General features: G+C 40.2%; 1 protein-coding gene across 1 annotated transcript in view; it reads left to right on the top strand.

Moving 5' to 3' along the window:
- LOC124798593 (centrosome-associated protein CEP250-like) overlaps positions 1 to 17,886 on the top strand; it is a 457,139-nt gene that overhangs the window by 329,043 nt on the left and 110,210 nt on the right. The window contains exons 12-13 of the mRNA XM_047262059.1: positions 4,950 to 5,207; positions 17,378 to 17,583. Coding sequence (XP_047118015.1) covers positions 4,950 to 5,207; positions 17,378 to 17,583 — 464 coding nt within the window. The remainder of the gene's footprint in view (positions 1 to 4,949; positions 5,208 to 17,377; positions 17,584 to 17,886) is intronic.

Consider the following 17,886-nt stretch of genomic DNA (forward strand, 5'->3'; position numbering starts at 1 on the left):
AGTTCGCAGTAGTATCATGTGCACTAGTTATAAAAGGTCTGTGCATTGGCAGTGCCATCATTTGTATGCAAGTGAGTCATGTGAAAGGGTTTCCAGTGTGATTAAGGTCACATGGGCATTAACAAACTTTGATTGTGGAGTGGTAGTTTGAATTAGACGCATGGGACATTCTGGTTTGGAAATCATTGGGGAATTCAATATTCTGAGACCCACAGTGACAAGAGTGTGCTGAGAATACCAAATCTCTGGCACTATCTCTCACCACGGAGAATGCAGTGGTCAATGGCCTTCAGCTAATGACTGAGAACAGCAGCATTCACATAGAGTTGTCAGTGCTAACAGACAAGCAACACTTCATGAAATAACTAAAAAAATCAACATTGGATGTACGATGAACATGTCTGTTAGGGCAATGCAGTGAAATTTGACATTAATGGCCCATGGCAGCAGATGACCTACGCGAGTGCCTTTGCCGACAACAGATATAGCCTGCAGTGCTTCTCCTGGTTCAAAAATAGTTCAAATGGCTCTGAGTACTATGGGACTTAACTTCTGAGGTCATCAGTCCCCCAGAACTTAGAACTACTTAAACCTAACTAACCTAACGACACCACACACATCCATGCCCGAGGCAGGATTCGAACCTGCGACCGTAGCGGTCACGCGGTTCCAGACTGTAGTGCCTAGAACCGCTTGGCCACTCTGACCGGCACTTCTCATGTGCTAATGACTGCATCGGCTGGACCCTAGACAACTGGAATACCGTGGCCTGGTCAGATGAGTCCCGATTTCAGTTGTAAGAGCTGATGGCAGGACCTGAGTGTGGCACGGACTCCACGAAGTCATGGATCTAAGTTGTCAACAAAACACTGTGCAAGCTGGTGGTGGCTCCATAATGGTGTGGTCTGTGTTTACATAGAATGGACTGGCTCCTGGTTATGTTTGGCTATTTTGAGTCCGTTTGCAGCCATTCTTGGATTTAATGTTCCAAAACATGTTTGTGGATGACAATGCGGCATATCACTGGGCCACGGTTGTTCGCGACTGGTTTGAAGAACGTTTTGGACAATTCGAGCAAATGATTGGGCCACACAGATTACCCGACATTAATCCCATTTATGGAACATAATCGAGAGGTCAGTTCGTGCACAAAATCCTGCACTGCCAACATCTTCACAATTATGATTAATACTTGGCAGAAATCAAACCTGCATTTGGATCAGACTTCCTTAACTCTTGTGCAGAAAGATGTGCAGTGTACTGCTGCATCCATTTTCAATAAGCCACCACTTGAATTCAAAAATCTTAGCAGTAATCCATGTGCTTTCAAATCAAAACTGAAGAGTTTCCTCGTGGGTCACTCCTTCTATTCTGTTAAGGAGTTCCTTGAAAAATTAAGCTGATTCTTATTGTATTGTTGATTGCATTTACTTAAACTTATGGACTGACTTTTTTTAAGTTCATAAACATTTATTTTATCTCTTATTACTTTTATGTTGTAATTTCATGTACTGACATGTTCCATGACATTGGAGATTTCCTCCTTAATTTGGTCCCACAGAACTTGACGTGTAAATAAATAAAAATAAAAATGGCAGCTATAGAGACAGCGTAGCTTAATAATTCTGCAGGGGCTTCCGATGACTTGTTGAGTCCATTCCATGTCGAACTGCTGCACTACGCCAGGCAAAAGGAGTGTCTGATGTGATAGTAGGAGGTATCCCATGTTTTTTGTCACCTCAGTATAGTACACTTCATGCAAATACAATATTTTAATGAAATTGAACAGATAAAAAATCTACTTACCAAGTGGCAGCAGAACACACACTTAAAGGTTATACTTGGGTAAGCATCAGAAACCAGTGGCTACTTCTTCACGCAGAAGGTTTGAAGGGGAAGGAAGAGGGGTGAAGGAAACAAAAAATAATTTGAAGCAATAGAGTCAGATTCTCTAGAAGCAAAGGAACTGATCAAGTTCATGAAATGCTTGCACAATCAGTAGCAATTAAAGGAAAGAAGGAAGATTTAGCTTTCAAATCCTGGGATAATGAGGTCATTGGAACAGTAATTTTTATATTTTCATCAATGACCCTAATGTAAGGTATTTTTTGGAATGAGTTTCAGTAAACTGTTTACTGCTACCTGACTCTGCTCTATTCAGAATCACTTAACAGGTGTGTCAGTATAACCTCCATCACCAGCAGCAGCAGAATAAATCTGCTAATGAAAGCTAATATCTAAATTATCTCTCTAGTCTTTGATGACACTGGCTACTTTCTCCATAAAAATATTTGGTAACTTAAGGCAAAAACAAGGGTCTAAAAACCCTAAAAAATAGCCTGTAACTTATAGCTCATTTAATGACCATAGAGGCCTGATCAAATGAAGCATGAGTCTTATCTTGAGTTGACACAGTGAGATGTAACAAAAAGCAGTCAGATATGCTCACTCACATATGATTCCATAAATTCATAAATATTGCTATGGAAGAAAACCTTCATACAAGCAGAAAGAGTGGAAACACTATTTGCTACATGTTTCAATACTACCACAATACAAACTTACCCTATTCTTCATACAGCAGTTGTAAATGGGCTGAAAAACTGTAGTTGTAGATTGATAAGAGGATACTGATTCAGCCTCTACATCTGTGCCTTTATCTCAAATTCCATCCCTTCATCTTTATAGGACATTAAATTGATCAATAATCAAGAGTTCTATCTTCCACAAATATTTCTTGTCAGACACTCAAAATTTGCACTAAAATTTTATCTTATTTAAATGTTCTGGATTCACTGTGAATAATACCTGAAAACTGTAACTGGACTCGATTAAATGCTAATCAGTTATCTCCTTTTTTGCTCCATCATATGGAAAGAACCTGTGTCTAGTTGGCACAGGACTATCTTCTCTTCATGCAATGATATCTATGACGAAATTATGCTGAATGTTTTCGTTTTTGTTTTGTTTGCTGCTTATGCCTTATTGAAATATTGATGTTTCAATTAATGTAGACCTGCTACAAACATTGTTGAAAACCATGTGCTGTTCATTTACTTTTAATAGATGCTCCATAGAGCCAAATACAATACATTTGCCTTCTGCATGTGATTTGGATAAAAAGTAACCAATTTTTAGGGAGGAAGCTGATCAAATGATGAACAACACACAATATCCCCCTTCATGGCTTACTTACTGCCCCCTCCTTTCTCAAATTTTCTTATCTTGTCTCATTGTCAGTATTCTGTGTACTATCTTTGTTGTATCTCATTTTTCGGAGTCTCCTATTCTTATGGTGGTGCCCTTAGCTTGTTATGCTCTTTCTAAGTAATTTTTTTCCTTTAAGCACTAACATTTATCTATTTTTACTCACATCATGAGGTTTACAGTTGCCACTTCATACTGAGACTCATTGCCCTGTTCCAATGACATTATTACAGGATTTGAAAGCTAAATCTTCCTTCTTTCTTTTACTTGCTACTGATTGTGCAAGCATTTCATGAACTTGATCAGTTCCTTTGCTTCTAGAGAATCTGACTCTATTGCTTAAAATTATTTTTGTTTCCTTGGACAGACATTAGTAGCCGAGTAAGACACAGATTACTCATTTTCTGTCATTTCCATCAAGTACACCATTTTTTGGCAACTGTGCAATTTTATGTAGCCCATGGGTCTGCATCTTGATAATCCTCAGATGATATTTGTTTAAATTCCCTAGTAACGATTTTAATTTTCAATTTGAGGCATTTTTCCACCCTACTACATTTAATTCATAGGATGGAGTGTACAGTAATATGAAGAATGCTATTCTGTGGAGTTGCTTCTCTTTTGTTAATGTGTAGCTTAACTCATTCCAAACCATTGAAGGTTTTCCTCCTTGATGGACTCTACAGTGCTTGATGAATGAATGTATGAAAAGGGCTTAGTGTTTTTAATATATCAGTATGTACACTGTTAGCATCCTTAAAATATATAACTGAGATATCATTAAACATTCCAGTATTGTAATTTCCAATGAGATCAAAAGAATTATAATGAGCTGCCTTACTTGAGAAATTACTGTTGTGCTGTACAATAGTTTGTGGATACATATCTTATTGAAAGGCTATGAAAGATCACCTTTCATGACACAGTGCACGTTTTAAGCAGTTGGGGACACAAACAAGAATCCACACACAGAAATCAGTTTACAACTTGAATTCATCCTTAAAGCATATCTATAAACACAATTACATTGTCTCAGCACTGTTGGGCCACTGCACTGGGACAATGTTGCTTTGTTAATGTGTGTTCCCTGAAGAAACATGCGATTTCATAAACTGAGCTACTATGTTCAAGTTCTTGTTTATTTGAATATCCAGTACTCAATATCTCTACCATATGCTGACTGATTATCTTTCCTCATTCATGTCCCAACAACTGTTATATTCATGGAAAAAATATGTCTGAATTGATGTAATGATATAGTGATGCAACTGTATCATTGAAAATAATCAGTAAAACTTTTCACAGCAGAACTGAATTTTTAGAATTTCTAATTACAGTTGTCACATTACACAGATAATGTAAATAATAAGTGCACAAAGGTGTGTGTGTATGTGTGTGCACATGCTTGCTCATGCTTGCTCGCATATGTGTTGATACTACTATTTAAAAAGTGCTGTGTTGCGCAGTATCATTCCTGTGGTCCATAGTTCTCAATTGCTTCCTGTTGTAACTGATTTTCAGTTGTCATAATACTACTTCAAATTAGGTTAAGTATTTTTTCCTTGTTGGTTTTCTTTTAATAAGGCATAAGCCATGAGTTGTATTGTAAACTACAATACAGCCTCCAACTAATGGCCAGCGCTTGCTCCACTCTTAGGATAAGATATTTTTAAACATAAAAATGAAAACTGAAGATTGGATGTATTTTTATACTGCAGCAGTATGTGCCACTTTCGTTTCAGCTGGATCTTCAAGAAGCGAACAAGAAACTAGCGAATGGCGCAGCGAGAGCTGGAGAAGAAGCTACCGCCCTTAGAATGCAATTAGAAGAGCAGAAGAAACAACTAGAAGAGCAGAGGAGACAATTAGAGGAGCACAAGAGAGGCTTAGATAGTAAAAGTAGGCAATTAGAAGAAAAAGAAAAATCTATAGCAGATGCAGATCAGAAACTGAAGAAAAGGAAAGAAAAACTTGATCAGCTGGAGGCACAGCTTCAGAAGGTATGTTACTTCCACAATTCTACTGATTTGTCTCATTCTGGCATATACAGGGTGTTTCAAAAATGACCAGTATATTTGAAACGGCAATAAAAACTAAACGAGCAGCGATAGAAATACACCGTTTGTTGCAATATGCTTGGGACAACAGTACATTTTCAGGCGGACAAACTTTCAAAATTACAGTAGTTACAATTTTCAACAACAGATGGCGCTGCAAGTGATGTGAAAGATATAGAAGACAACACAGTCTGTGGGTGCGCCATTCTGTACGTCGTCTTTCTGCTGTAAGCGTGTGCTGTTCACAACGTGCAAGTGTGCTGTGGACAACATGGTTTATTCCTTAGAACAGAGGATTTTTCTGGTGTTGGAATTCCACTGCCTAGAACACAGTGTTGTTGCAACAAGACGAAGTTTTCAAGGGAGGTTTAATGTAACCAAAGGACCGAAAAGCGATACAATAAAGGATCTGTTTGAAAAATTTCAACGGACTGGGAACGTGACGGATGAACATGCTGGAAAGGTAGGGCGACCGCGTACGGCAACCACAGAGGGCAACGCGCAGCTTGTGCAGCAGGTGATCCAACAGCGGCCTCGGGTTTCCGTTCGCCGTGTTGCAGCTGCGGTCCAAATGACGCCAACGTCCACGTATCGTCTCATGCGCCAGAGTTTACACCTCTATCCATACAAAATTCAAACGCGGCAACCCCTCAGCGCCGCTACCATTGCTGCACGAGAGACATTCGCTAACGATATAGTGCACAGGACAGATGACGGCGATATGCATGTGGGCAGCATTTGGTTTACTGACGAAGCTTATTTTTACCTGGACGGCTTCGTCAATAAACAGAACTGGCGCATATGGGGAACCGAAAAGCCCCATGTTGCAGTCCCATCGTCCCTGCATCCTCAAAAAGTACTGGTCTGGGCCGCCATTTCTTCCAAAGGAATCATTGGCCCATTTTTCAGATCCGAAACGATTACTGCATCACGCTATCTGGACATTCTTCATGAATTTGTGGCAGTACAAACTGCCTTAGATGACACTGCGAACACCTCGTGGTTTATGCAAGATGGTGCCCGGCCACATCACACGGCCGACGTCTTTAATTTCCTGAATGAATATTTCGATGATCGTGTGATTGCTTTGGGCTATCCGAAGCATACAGGAGGCGGCGTGGATTGGCCTCCCTATTCGCCAGACATGAACCCCTGTGACTTCTTTCTGTGGGGACACTTGAAAGACCAGGTGCACCGCCAAAATCCAGAAACAATTGAACAGCTGAAGCAGTACATCTCATCTGCATGTGAAGCCATTCCGCCAGACACGTTGTCAAAGGTTTCGGGTAATTTCATTCAGAGACTTCGCCATATTATTGCTACGCATGGTGGATATGTGGAAAATATCGTACTATAGAGTTTCCCAGACCGCAGCGCCATCTGTTGTTGACAATTGTAACTACTGTAATTTCGAAAGTTTGTCTGCCTGAAAATGTACTGTTGTCCCAAGCATATTGCAACAAACGGTGTATTTCTATCTCTGCTCGTTTAGTTTGTATTGCCGTTTCAAATATACCGGTCATTTTTGAAACACCCTGTATATCTTGCCAATGGCTCCTTCATGTAACCATATACACTGGAATATTTTTCCTTCTGTTATTTTATGCTTTCACCCATGTCAGTTTTCACTCTAAATTATGACTGCCAGTATATATAAATGCATGTGGGCATGAGTGCATGCATGTGCACAAATGTGCGTGCACACACACACACACACACCATATGTATCATAATTAATAGCAAAAGGTGACACACGTGAAAGTGAAAGTATACAATAATACAAGGCATGTCCAGAAAGTAAGTACTATTTCTAAAAAAAACTCAGTTTTTCCAAATAAAATTTTTTCAAGAAAGGGCATAAATTATTTTCCTAACTAATTGCCACCATTGGACCAACATTTGTCATGTTGTTGTTGTTGTTGTTGTGGTCTTCAGTCCTGAGACTGGTTTGATGCAGCTCTCCATGCTACTCTATCCTGAGCAAGCTTTTTCATCTCCCAGTACCTACTGCAACCTACATCCTTCTGAATCTGCTTAGTGTATTCATCTCTTGGTCTCCCTCTACGATTTTTACCCTCCACGCTGCCCTCCAATACTAAATTGGTGATCCCTTGATGCCTCAGAACATGTCCTACCAACCGATCCCTTCTTCTGGTCAAGTTGTGCCACAAACTTCTCTTCTCCCCAATCCTATTCAATACTTCCTCATTAGTTATGTGATCTACCCATCTAATCTTCAGCATTCTTCTGTAGCACCACATTTCGAAAGCTTCTATTCTCTTCTTGTCCAAACTATTTATCGTCCATGTTTCACTTCCATACATGGCGACACTCCATACGAATACTTTCAGAAATGACTTCCTGACACTTAAATCAATACTGGATGTTAACAAATTTCTCTTCTTCAGAAACGCTTTCCTTGCCATTGCCAGGCTACATTTTATATCCTCTCTACTTCGACCATCATCAGTTATTTTGCTCCCCAAATAGCAAAACTCCTTAACTACTTTAAGTGCCTCATTTCCTAATCTAATTCCCTCAGCATCACCCGACTTAATTAGACTACATTCCATTATCCTTGTTTTGCTTTTGTTGATGTTCATCTTATATCCTACTTTCAAGACACTGTCCATTCCATTCAACTGCTCTTCCAAGTCCTTTGCTGTCTCTGACAGAATTACAATGTCATCGGCGAACCTCAAAGTTTTTATTTCTTCTCCATGGATTTTAATACCTACTCTGAACTTTTCTTTTGTTTCCTTTACTGCTTGCTCAATATACAGATTGAAAAACATTGGGGAGAGGCTACAACCCTGTCTTACTCCCTTCCCAACCACTGCTTCCCTTTCATGTCCCTCGACTCTTATAACTGCCATCTGGTTTCTGTACAAATTGTAAATAGCCTTTCGCTCCCTGTATTTTACCCCTGCCACCTTTAGAATTTGAAAGAGAGTATTCCAGTCAACATTGTCAAAAGCTTTCTCTAAGTCTACAAATGCTAGAAACGTAGGTTTGCCTTTCCTTAATCTTTCTTCTAAGATAAGTCGTAAGGTCAGTATTGCCTCACGTGTTCCAGTGTTTCTACGGAATCCAAACTGATCTTCCCCGAGGTTGGCTTCTACTAGTTTTTCCATTCGTCTGTAAAGAATTCGTGTTAGTATTTTGCAGCTGTGACTTATTAAGCTGATAGTTCGGTAATTTTCACATCTGTCAACACCTGCTTTCTATGGGATTGGAATTATTATATTCTTCTTGAAGTCTGAGGGTATTTCGCCTGTTTCATACATCTTGCTCACCAGATGGTAGAGTTTTGTCAGGACTGGCTCTCCCACGGCCGTCAGTAGTTCCAATGGAATATTGTCTACTCCGGGGGCCTTGTTTCGACTCAGGTCTTTCAGTGCTCTGTCAAACTCTTCACACAGTATCATATCTCCCATTTCATCTTCATCTACATCCTCTTCCATTTCCATAATATTGTCCTCAAGTACATCGCCCTTGTATAGACCCTCTATATACTCCTTCCACCTTTCTGCTTTCCCTTCTTTGCTTAGAACTGGGTTTCCATCTGAGCTCTTGATATTCATGCAAGTCGTTCTCTTATCTCCAAAGGTCTCTTTAATTTTCCTGTAGGCGGTATCTATCTTACCCCTAGTGAGATAGGCCTCTACATCCTTACATTTGTCCTCTAGCCATCCCTGCTTAGCCATTTTGCACTTCCTGTCGATCTCATTTTTGAGACGTTTGTATTCCTTTTCGCCTGTTTCACTTACTGCATTTTTATATTTTCTCCTTTCATCAATTAAATTCAATATTTCTTCTGTTACCCAAGGATTTCTACTAGCCCTCGTCTTTTTACCTACTTGATCCTCTGCTGCCTTCACTACTTCATCCCTCTAAGCTACCCATTCTTCTTCTACTGTATTTATTTCCCCCATTCCTGTCCATTGCTCCCTTATGCTCTCCCTTAATCTCTGTACAACTTCTGGTTCTTTTAGTTTATCCAGGTCCCATCTCCTTAAATTCCCACCTTTTTGCAGTTTCTTCGGTTTTAATCTACAGGTCATAACCAAAAGATTGTGGTCAGAGTCCACATCTGCCCCTGGAAATGTCTTACAATTTAAAACCTGGTTCCTATATCTCTGTCTTACCATTATATAATCTATCTGATACCTTTTAGTATCTCCAGGGTTCTTCCATGTATACAACCTTCTTTCATGATTCTTAAACCAAGTGTTAGTTATGATTATGTTGTGCTCTGTGCAAAATTCTACCAGACGGCTTCCTCTTTCATTTCTGTCCCCCAATCCATATTCACCAACTATGTTTCCTTCTCTCCCTTTTCCTACACTCGAATTCCAGTCACCCATGACTATTAAATTTTTGTCTCCCTTCACAATCTGAATAATTTCTGTTATTTCATCATACATTTCTTCAATTTCTTCGTCATCTGCAGAGCTAGTTGGCATATAAACTTGTACTACTGTAGTAGGTGTGGGCTCCGTATCTATCTTGGCCACAATAATGCGTTCACTATGCTGTTTGTAGTAGCTTACTCGCATTCCTATTTTCCTATTCATTATTAAACCTACTCCTGCATTACCCCTATTTGATTTTGTGTTTATAACCCTGTAGTCACCTGACCAGAAGTCTTGTTCCTCCTGCCACCGAACTTCACTAATTCCCACTATATCTAACTTCAACCTATCCATTTCCCTTTTTAAATTTTCTAACCTACCTGCCCGATTAAGGGATCTGACATTCCACGCTCTACCGTATCTTCCTTCGCCGTCGGCGTTGTCGTTGTTACCGTGAGACACCGTTATACCAAGAGGAAAGGCGCGTCGATCTTAGAGCATGAGATATGATGACCTTAAGCCATTGACAACACACAACGGTCATGGTAGCACCTGATTCCAGAATAGCTGCAGTAGTTAAGATCTACGAACTATCCCCTGTTGACCAGGTCCCCAAAACTTAACTCGTAACGAGATCCCTTCAAAGCAAATTGTCGTAACGATCGTCTATAAAGGCTTCGTACAACGGGAATAAATGTTACGGTTTATGGAATAATAACAGATACGACCAAACTGTCTTGTCTCTTCTGCTTTATTTAACATAACTTCGTTCACAGTTTCATTTCGCATTCACCACTCATTCACCGAAACCCTTTGATGAACAGTTTTGGTTGCTTAACACCAACAGTCAATGATAATGATACAGCTTTTCTCCTTTTTATAAAATGAAGCCCGCTCTCCGTGATATAATAAAAAAAAAAAACGGTCTCAATACCGCGTCCCTCGTGAGATGCGAATAGACTTATCCCGGAATCGACCGCCCTGTAGGTGTACTCAATTTAATGACCACACTTCACTGTCCGCTATTTCGCGTAACTGAATGTCCATTTGTTAGTCTGATTATACACTGTAGCTATTTAAAATTCATCCCTATATTTTTCACAACGCACAATTAGCACTTCGTTACTGTTTTTTTTTTTTTTTTCCCCCCCCCCCCCCCCCCCCTAAGAGTAAATGGAAAGAAAAAGACGCCGTATCATCGGCTTAGTTGATATAAAGCAAAACACCTTAATATGCCCAATTTTACCTCTTCTTATAGGATCGGCTACCTTACTCATTAATTTATTACATATTATTTCCAATAACGCTAAACAGGTATCGCCGTTATATTTTAATTGTATTCAAAAGCATGTTACTACTATTATGACCGACCAAATCATAACAAATCGCGCGGCGTGCGTTTTTAACGATAACTTTACGCTATTCAAGTTCCGTTACAGCTGTCTTGACTCGTAATGTTACAACGCTCCGATCCGTAGAACGCCAGTTTTCTTTCTCCTGATAATGACATCCTCTTGAGTAGTCCCCGCCCGGAGATCCGAATGGGGGACTATTTTACCTCCGGAATATTTTACCCAAGAGGACGCCATCATCATGTAATCATACAGTAAAGCTGCATGCCCTCGGGAAAAATTACGGCTGTAGTTTCCCCTTGCTTTCAGCCGTTCACAGTACCAGCACAGCAAGGCCGTTTTGGTTATTGTTACAAGGCCAGATCAGTCAATCATCCAGACTGTTGCCCTTGCAACTACTGAAAAGGCTGCTGCCCCTCTTCAGGAACCACACGTTTGTCTGGCCTCTCAACAGATACCCCTCCGTTGTGGTTGCACCTACGGTACGGCTATCTGTATCGCTGAGGCACGCAAGCCACCCCACCAACGGCAAGGTCCATGGACATTTGTCATAGCAGGAAACAAACTTTTCTATGCCATTTTCACAGAAAGATGCTGCCAGTGAAGACAGCTGCTGCTGAACACCGCTTTTCACACCGACTTCACTGTCAAAGCACCATCCTCCACTATCACGCTTCAAGTTCAAGAATAAGTGGTAGTCAGAAGGTGCAAGATCATGGCTGTGTGGCAGGTTATCGAACTGCTCCCAACCAAATTGTTGAATATGGTTTTGAGTGATACCATAAAAATGGGGATGTGCACTGTCATGAAACAACACAACCTTGCCTGAATTATTTAATTGGATAGATAAAAAATCTACTCACCAAGTGGTGGTGGAACACACACATAAAAGACTGTTGCAATTGGCAAGCTTTTGGAGCCAGTGGCTCCTTCTTCAGGCAGAAGAGTTGAAGGGGAAGGAAGAAGGGTGAAGGGAAAGGACTGGAGAAGTCTAGGGAAAAGGGTAGATTTTGGGAAAGTCACTCATAACCGCAGATCAGGGGAGACTTATTGTACAGGATGAGAAGGAAAGACTGATTGTTGGGAACTGCATTGGACAACACGTCAAAACCTGAGAAATTAAAAGTGGAAGACAGAGTAATATACAGACAGAGATTATTGCTTAAACATCAAGCATGAGTTAATAAGAGTGAAAAGCTAAGTGCATTGTACATAACAGAAGTGGGAGGGTGGTGGTGAAAAATAAACGGGAAAGACAAGACACATTTCATTGTCTTTCCCGTATATTTTCACCAACCTCCCCCCCCCACCCCCCACCCCCCACCCACCCCCACATCCATGAACCATATGGACCTTGCCGTTGGTGGGGAGGCTTGCGTGCCTCAGCGATACAGATTGCCATACCGTAGGTGCAACCACAACGGAGGGGTATCTGTTGAGAGGCCAGACAAACATGTGGTTCCTGAAGCGGGGCAGCAGCCTTTTCAGTAGTTGCAGGGGTAACAGTCTGGATGACTGACTGATATGAGCTTGTAACACTAACCAAAACAGCCTTGCGGTGCTGGTACTGTGAACGGCTGAAAGCAAGGGGAAACTACAGCCGTAATTTTTCCTGAGGTCATGCAGCTTTACTGTATGGTTAAATGGTGATGGCGTCCTCTTGGGTAAAATATTCCAGAGGTAAAATAGTCCCCAATTTGGATCTCCGGGCGGGGACTACTCAGGAGGACGTTGTTATCAGGAGAAAGAAAACTGGCATTCTATGGGTCGGAGCGTGGAATGTCAGATCCCTTAATCGGGCAGGCAGGTTAGAAAATTTAAAAAGAGAAATGGATAGGTTAAAGATAGATATAGTGGGAATTAGTGAAGTTCGGTGGCAGGAGGAACAAGACTTCTGGTCAGGTGATTACAGGGTTGTAAATACAAGATCAAGTAGGGGTAATGCAGGAGTAGGTTTAATAATGAATAAAAAAATAGGAGTGCGGGTAAACTACTACAAACAGCATAGTGAATGCATTATTGTGACCAAGATAGATACGAAGCTCACGCCTACTACAGTAGTACAAGTTTATATGCCAATTAGCTCTGCAGATGACGAAGAAATTGAAGAAATGTATGATGAAATAAAAGAAATTATTCAGATAGTGAAGGGGGACAAAAATTTAATAGTCATGGGTGACTGGAATTCGGTAGTAGGAAAAGGGAGAGAAGGAAACGTAGTAGATGAATATGGATTGGGGGTAAGAAACGAAAGAGGAAGCAGCCTGGTAGAATTTTGCACAGAGCACAACTTAATCATAGCTAACACTTGGTTCAAGAATCATAAAAGAAGGTTGTATACATGGAAGAAGCCTGGAGATACTAGAAGGTATCAGATAGATTATATAATGGTAAGACAGAGATTTAGAAACCAGGTTTTAAATTGTAAGACATTTCTAGAGGCAGATGTGGACTCTGACCACAATCTATTGGTTATGAACTGTAGATTAAAACTGAAGAAACTGCAAAAAGGTGGATATTTAAGGAGATGGGACCTGGATAAACTGACTAAACCAGAGGTTGTACAAAGTTGCAGGGAGAGTATAAGAGAACAATTGACAGGAATTGGGGAGAAATACAGCAGAAGAAGAATAGATAGCTCTGAGGGATGAAGTAGTGAAGGCAGCAGAGGATCAAGTAGGTAAAAAAAAAGGGGGGTTACTAGAAATCCTTGGGTGACAGAAGAAATATTGATTTTAACTGATGAAAGGAGAAAATATAAAAATGCAGTAAATGAAGCAGGCAAAAAGGAATACAAACTTCTAAAAAATGAGATCAACAGGAAGTGCAAAATGGCTAAGCAGGAATGGCTAGAGGACAAATGTAAGGATGAAGAAGCTTATCTCACTAGGGGTAAGATAGATACTGCCTACAGGAAAATTAAAGAGACCTTTGGAGAAAAGAGAGCCACTTGTATGAATATCAAGAGCTCAGATGGAAACCCAGTTCTAAGCAAAGAAGGGAAAGCAGAAAGGTGGAAGGAGTATATAGAGGGTCTATACAAGGGCGATGTACTTGAGGACAATATTATGGAAATGGAAGAGGATGTAGATGAAGATGAAATGGGAGATATGATACTGCGTAAAGAGTTTGACAGAGCACTGAAAGACCTGAGTCGAAACAAGGCCCCAGGAGTAGACAACATTCCATTAAAACTACTGACAGCCTTGGGAGAGCCAGTCCTGACAAAATGCTACCATCTGGTGAGCAAGATGTACGAGACAGGCGAAATACTCTCAGACTTCAAGAAGAATATAATAATTCCAATCCCAAAGAAAGCAGGTGTTGACAGATGTGAAAATTACCAAACTATCAGTTTAATAAGTCACAGCTGCAAAATACTAACGCGAATTCTTTACAGATGAATGGAAAAACTAGTAGAAGCCGATCTTGGGGAAGATCAGTTTGGATTTCGTAGAAATATTGGAACACGTGAGGCAATACTGACCCTACGACTTATCTTAGAAGCTAGATTAAAGAAAGGCAAAACTACATTCCTAGCATTTGTAGATTTAGAGAAAGCTTTTGACAATGTTGACTGGAATACTCTCTTTCAAATTCTGAAAGTGGTGGGGTAAAATACAGGGAGCAAAAGGCTATCTACAATTTGTACAGAAACCAGATGGCAGTTATAAGAGTCGAGGGACATGAAAGGGAAGCAGTGGTTGGGAAGGAAGTGAGACAGGGTTGTAGCCTCTCCCCAATGTTATTCAATCTGTATACTGAGCAAGCAATGAAGGAAACAAAATAAAAATTCGGAGTAGGTATTAAAATCCATGAAGAAGAAATAAAAACTTTGAGGTTCGCCGATGACATTGTAATTCTGTCAGAGACAGCAAAGGACTTGGAAGAGCAGCTGAACAGCATGGATAGTGTCTTGAAAGGAGGATATAAGATGAATATCAACATAAGCAAAACAAGGATAATGGAATGTATTCGAGTTAAATCGGGTGATGCTACGGGAATTAGATTAGAAAATGAGACACTTAAAGTAGTAAAGGGGTTTTGCTATTTGGGGAGCAAAATAACTGATGATGGTCGAAGTAGAGAGGATATAAAATGTAGACTGGCAATGCCAAGGAAAGCGTTTCTGAAGAAGAGAAATTTGTTAACATCGAGTATAGATTTAAGTGTCAGGAAGTCGTTTCTGAAAGTATTTGTATGGAGTGTAGCCATGTATGGAAGTGAAACATGGACGATAAATATTTTGGACAAAAAGAGAATAGAAGCTTTCGAAATGTGGTGGTGCAGAAGAATGGTGAAGATTAGATGGGTAGATCACATAACTAATGAGGAGGTATTGAATAGGATTGGGAGAAGAGAAGTTTGTGCCACAACTTGACTAGAAGAAGGGATCGGTTGGTAGGACATGTTCTGAGGCATCAAGGGATCACCAATTTAGTATTGGAGGGCAGCGTGGAGGGTAGAAATCGTAGAGGGAGACCAAGAGATGAATACACTAAGCAGATTCAGAAGGATGCAGGTTGCAGTAGGTACTGGGAGATGAAGAAACTTGCACAGGATAGGGTAGTATGGAGAGCTGCATCAAACCAGTCTCAGGACTGAAGACCACAACAACAACAACAACAACAACCCCCCTCCCCCACCTCTGTTACGTACAGTGCACTTAGCTTTCCACTCTTAATAACTCAAGCATGATGTTTAAGCAGCAGTCTCTGTTTACATATTACCCTGTCTTCCACCTTTAAGCTCTCAGGTCTTCACATGTCATCCAATGCAGCCCCCAACAATCAGTCTTTCCTTTTCAGCCTGTACGGTAAGTCTCCCCTGACCTGTGGTCCTGGGTGACTGTCCCAAAATCTACCCCTTTCCCTAGACCTCTCCAGTCCTTTTCCTTCACCCTTCTTTCTTCCTCTTCAACCCTTCTGCCTGAAGAAGCAGCCACTAGCACCGAAAGCTTGCCAATTACAACCGTCTTTTATGTGTGAGTTTTGCCGCCGCTTGGTGAGTAGATTTTTTATCTATCCAGTTAAATAATTTTGTCAATAATTGATTGCTTTTGTTGTTATACATTCTTGACTCAGCATTTCATGCCTTCTGTTCTGAATTTATGTTGGAGTTTTATGAATGTATCACAGTACCATACCATATTTATGGTCTCACCTCAGTGAAGGAACTCAACGAGCAAAATTCCCTGTCTCTCCCAGAACACAGCGCATGCGATTTTTTTGCTGACAATGTTGGTCCAAACTTTTGTTTTTTTGTGGTTATTTCTGGCAAGATTGGCAGGATTCTCAAGAAGCATAACATAAAGTGCATGTTCTGTCCACCTTCCAAAATAAGAAGACTATTGGGAAATGTGAAAGATGACTTTACTATATGAAAATCAGGAATTTATAATATACCTTGCCAATGTGGCATGCTGTACACTGGCCAAACAACTAGGGCAGTGGGCATCAGATGCAATGAACATCAGAGGCACACACCACTGAGACAGGCAACTAAATCAATCATTGTTGAGCACTGTCTGGAACTTAATCATACTACAAACTATTAAAAATGAAATTTCTGGTGCAGTAATGATTAATAATGGCTGTTATTGAGGTAAAATAGTCTGCAGCTCATGGTCTTGTGGTTAGCATAGCTGCCTCTAGATCAAGTGTTCCTGGGTTGGATTCCTGGGTGGGTCAGTGGTTTTCTTCACTCAGTGACTGGGTGTTTGTGTTCTCTTCATCATTTTGTCTCATCTTCATTGATGCACAAATCACCAAAGTGGTGTCAAATAGCAAGACTTGCATCAGGTAGCCAAACAGCCCCATAAGGGATCTCTTATCCAGTAATGCCATTTGATTATATCATTTCATTTCTGAGCTACCCTAAACCTAATTCTAACAGAACCTGGAATGACAATAACAGACAAGGAGTTTCTTGGCTTGGCTTGGCTTGGCTTTGTTATGTTGGATGTCATGTTTTTACAACTGTCCTTTTTTGCAAGCTCATTTCTTCAATATTTATTGGAATTAAAGATGTTTTAACTCGCCTGACAATCAGTGTGTCTTTACCCATAGAATATGATGTCAGTCAAATTATGATTAAAATAAAAGCTGTAGCTGCATTTGAGATAAAATTAATTAGAATATTCTCAAAAATGGTACAGTCACTCAGTTATTAAACCTGTGAATCATTCACTCTCCCTCTCCCTCCACACAAACACAAACACAAAAACAGACACACACACACAAACCATGTAGAGTATACTAGTCTTTTATTATTTTGTTTATCTTCTTGTGTACATATGCAAAAGTTCCTCCTGTTACAAATACACATGCTGTTTTAGGAAGCTAATCATTAGTTTATCTTGCAAAATAAGGCTTTTATAATGTAATAACAAATACTTGTATTCCAGGGTGCAGGAGCAAGGGGTGGAAATGCAGAAATACAGAAAAGAATGCTAGAACTAGAACAACAGGTTGAAACTCATCAAAAGGAGCTGGAGAAATCCAAAGAAGATGCACAGCGTTCGCAAGTAGAAATGGAAAGACTTCTACAGCTTGTCCAAATGAGTCAAGAAGAACAAAATGCCAAAGAAAAGACAATTCGTGATCTTCAAGAGTAAGTGATTTATGAAGGAAGTTAAGTGTTCAACCAATGTAATTCATTATCTGACTACAGTTAAAATCACTGAGGCCTAAAAAACAACAAACTAAAATGTCAGGAATAGCCAGTGAAAGTCTAGATACTGGGTGGTGTGCTCAACCATGACATACAATTTGCCTCTTAGGGGAGAGAGAGATTGGCAGCTTGCAACAAAAGTAATTTATTCTGATGCTACTCAAAAGGAAACTTACAAACTGGAACAGGCAGTTAACATATTCATTACATAACATAGGGATGTCAGTTTTCTTCCATCCTCCA

Source organism: Schistocerca piceifrons, chromosome 5 (assembly GCF_021461385.2).
Source record: "Schistocerca piceifrons isolate TAMUIC-IGC-003096 chromosome 5, iqSchPice1.1, whole genome shotgun sequence".
NCBI lineage: Eukaryota > Metazoa > Arthropoda > Insecta > Orthoptera > Acrididae > Schistocerca > Schistocerca piceifrons.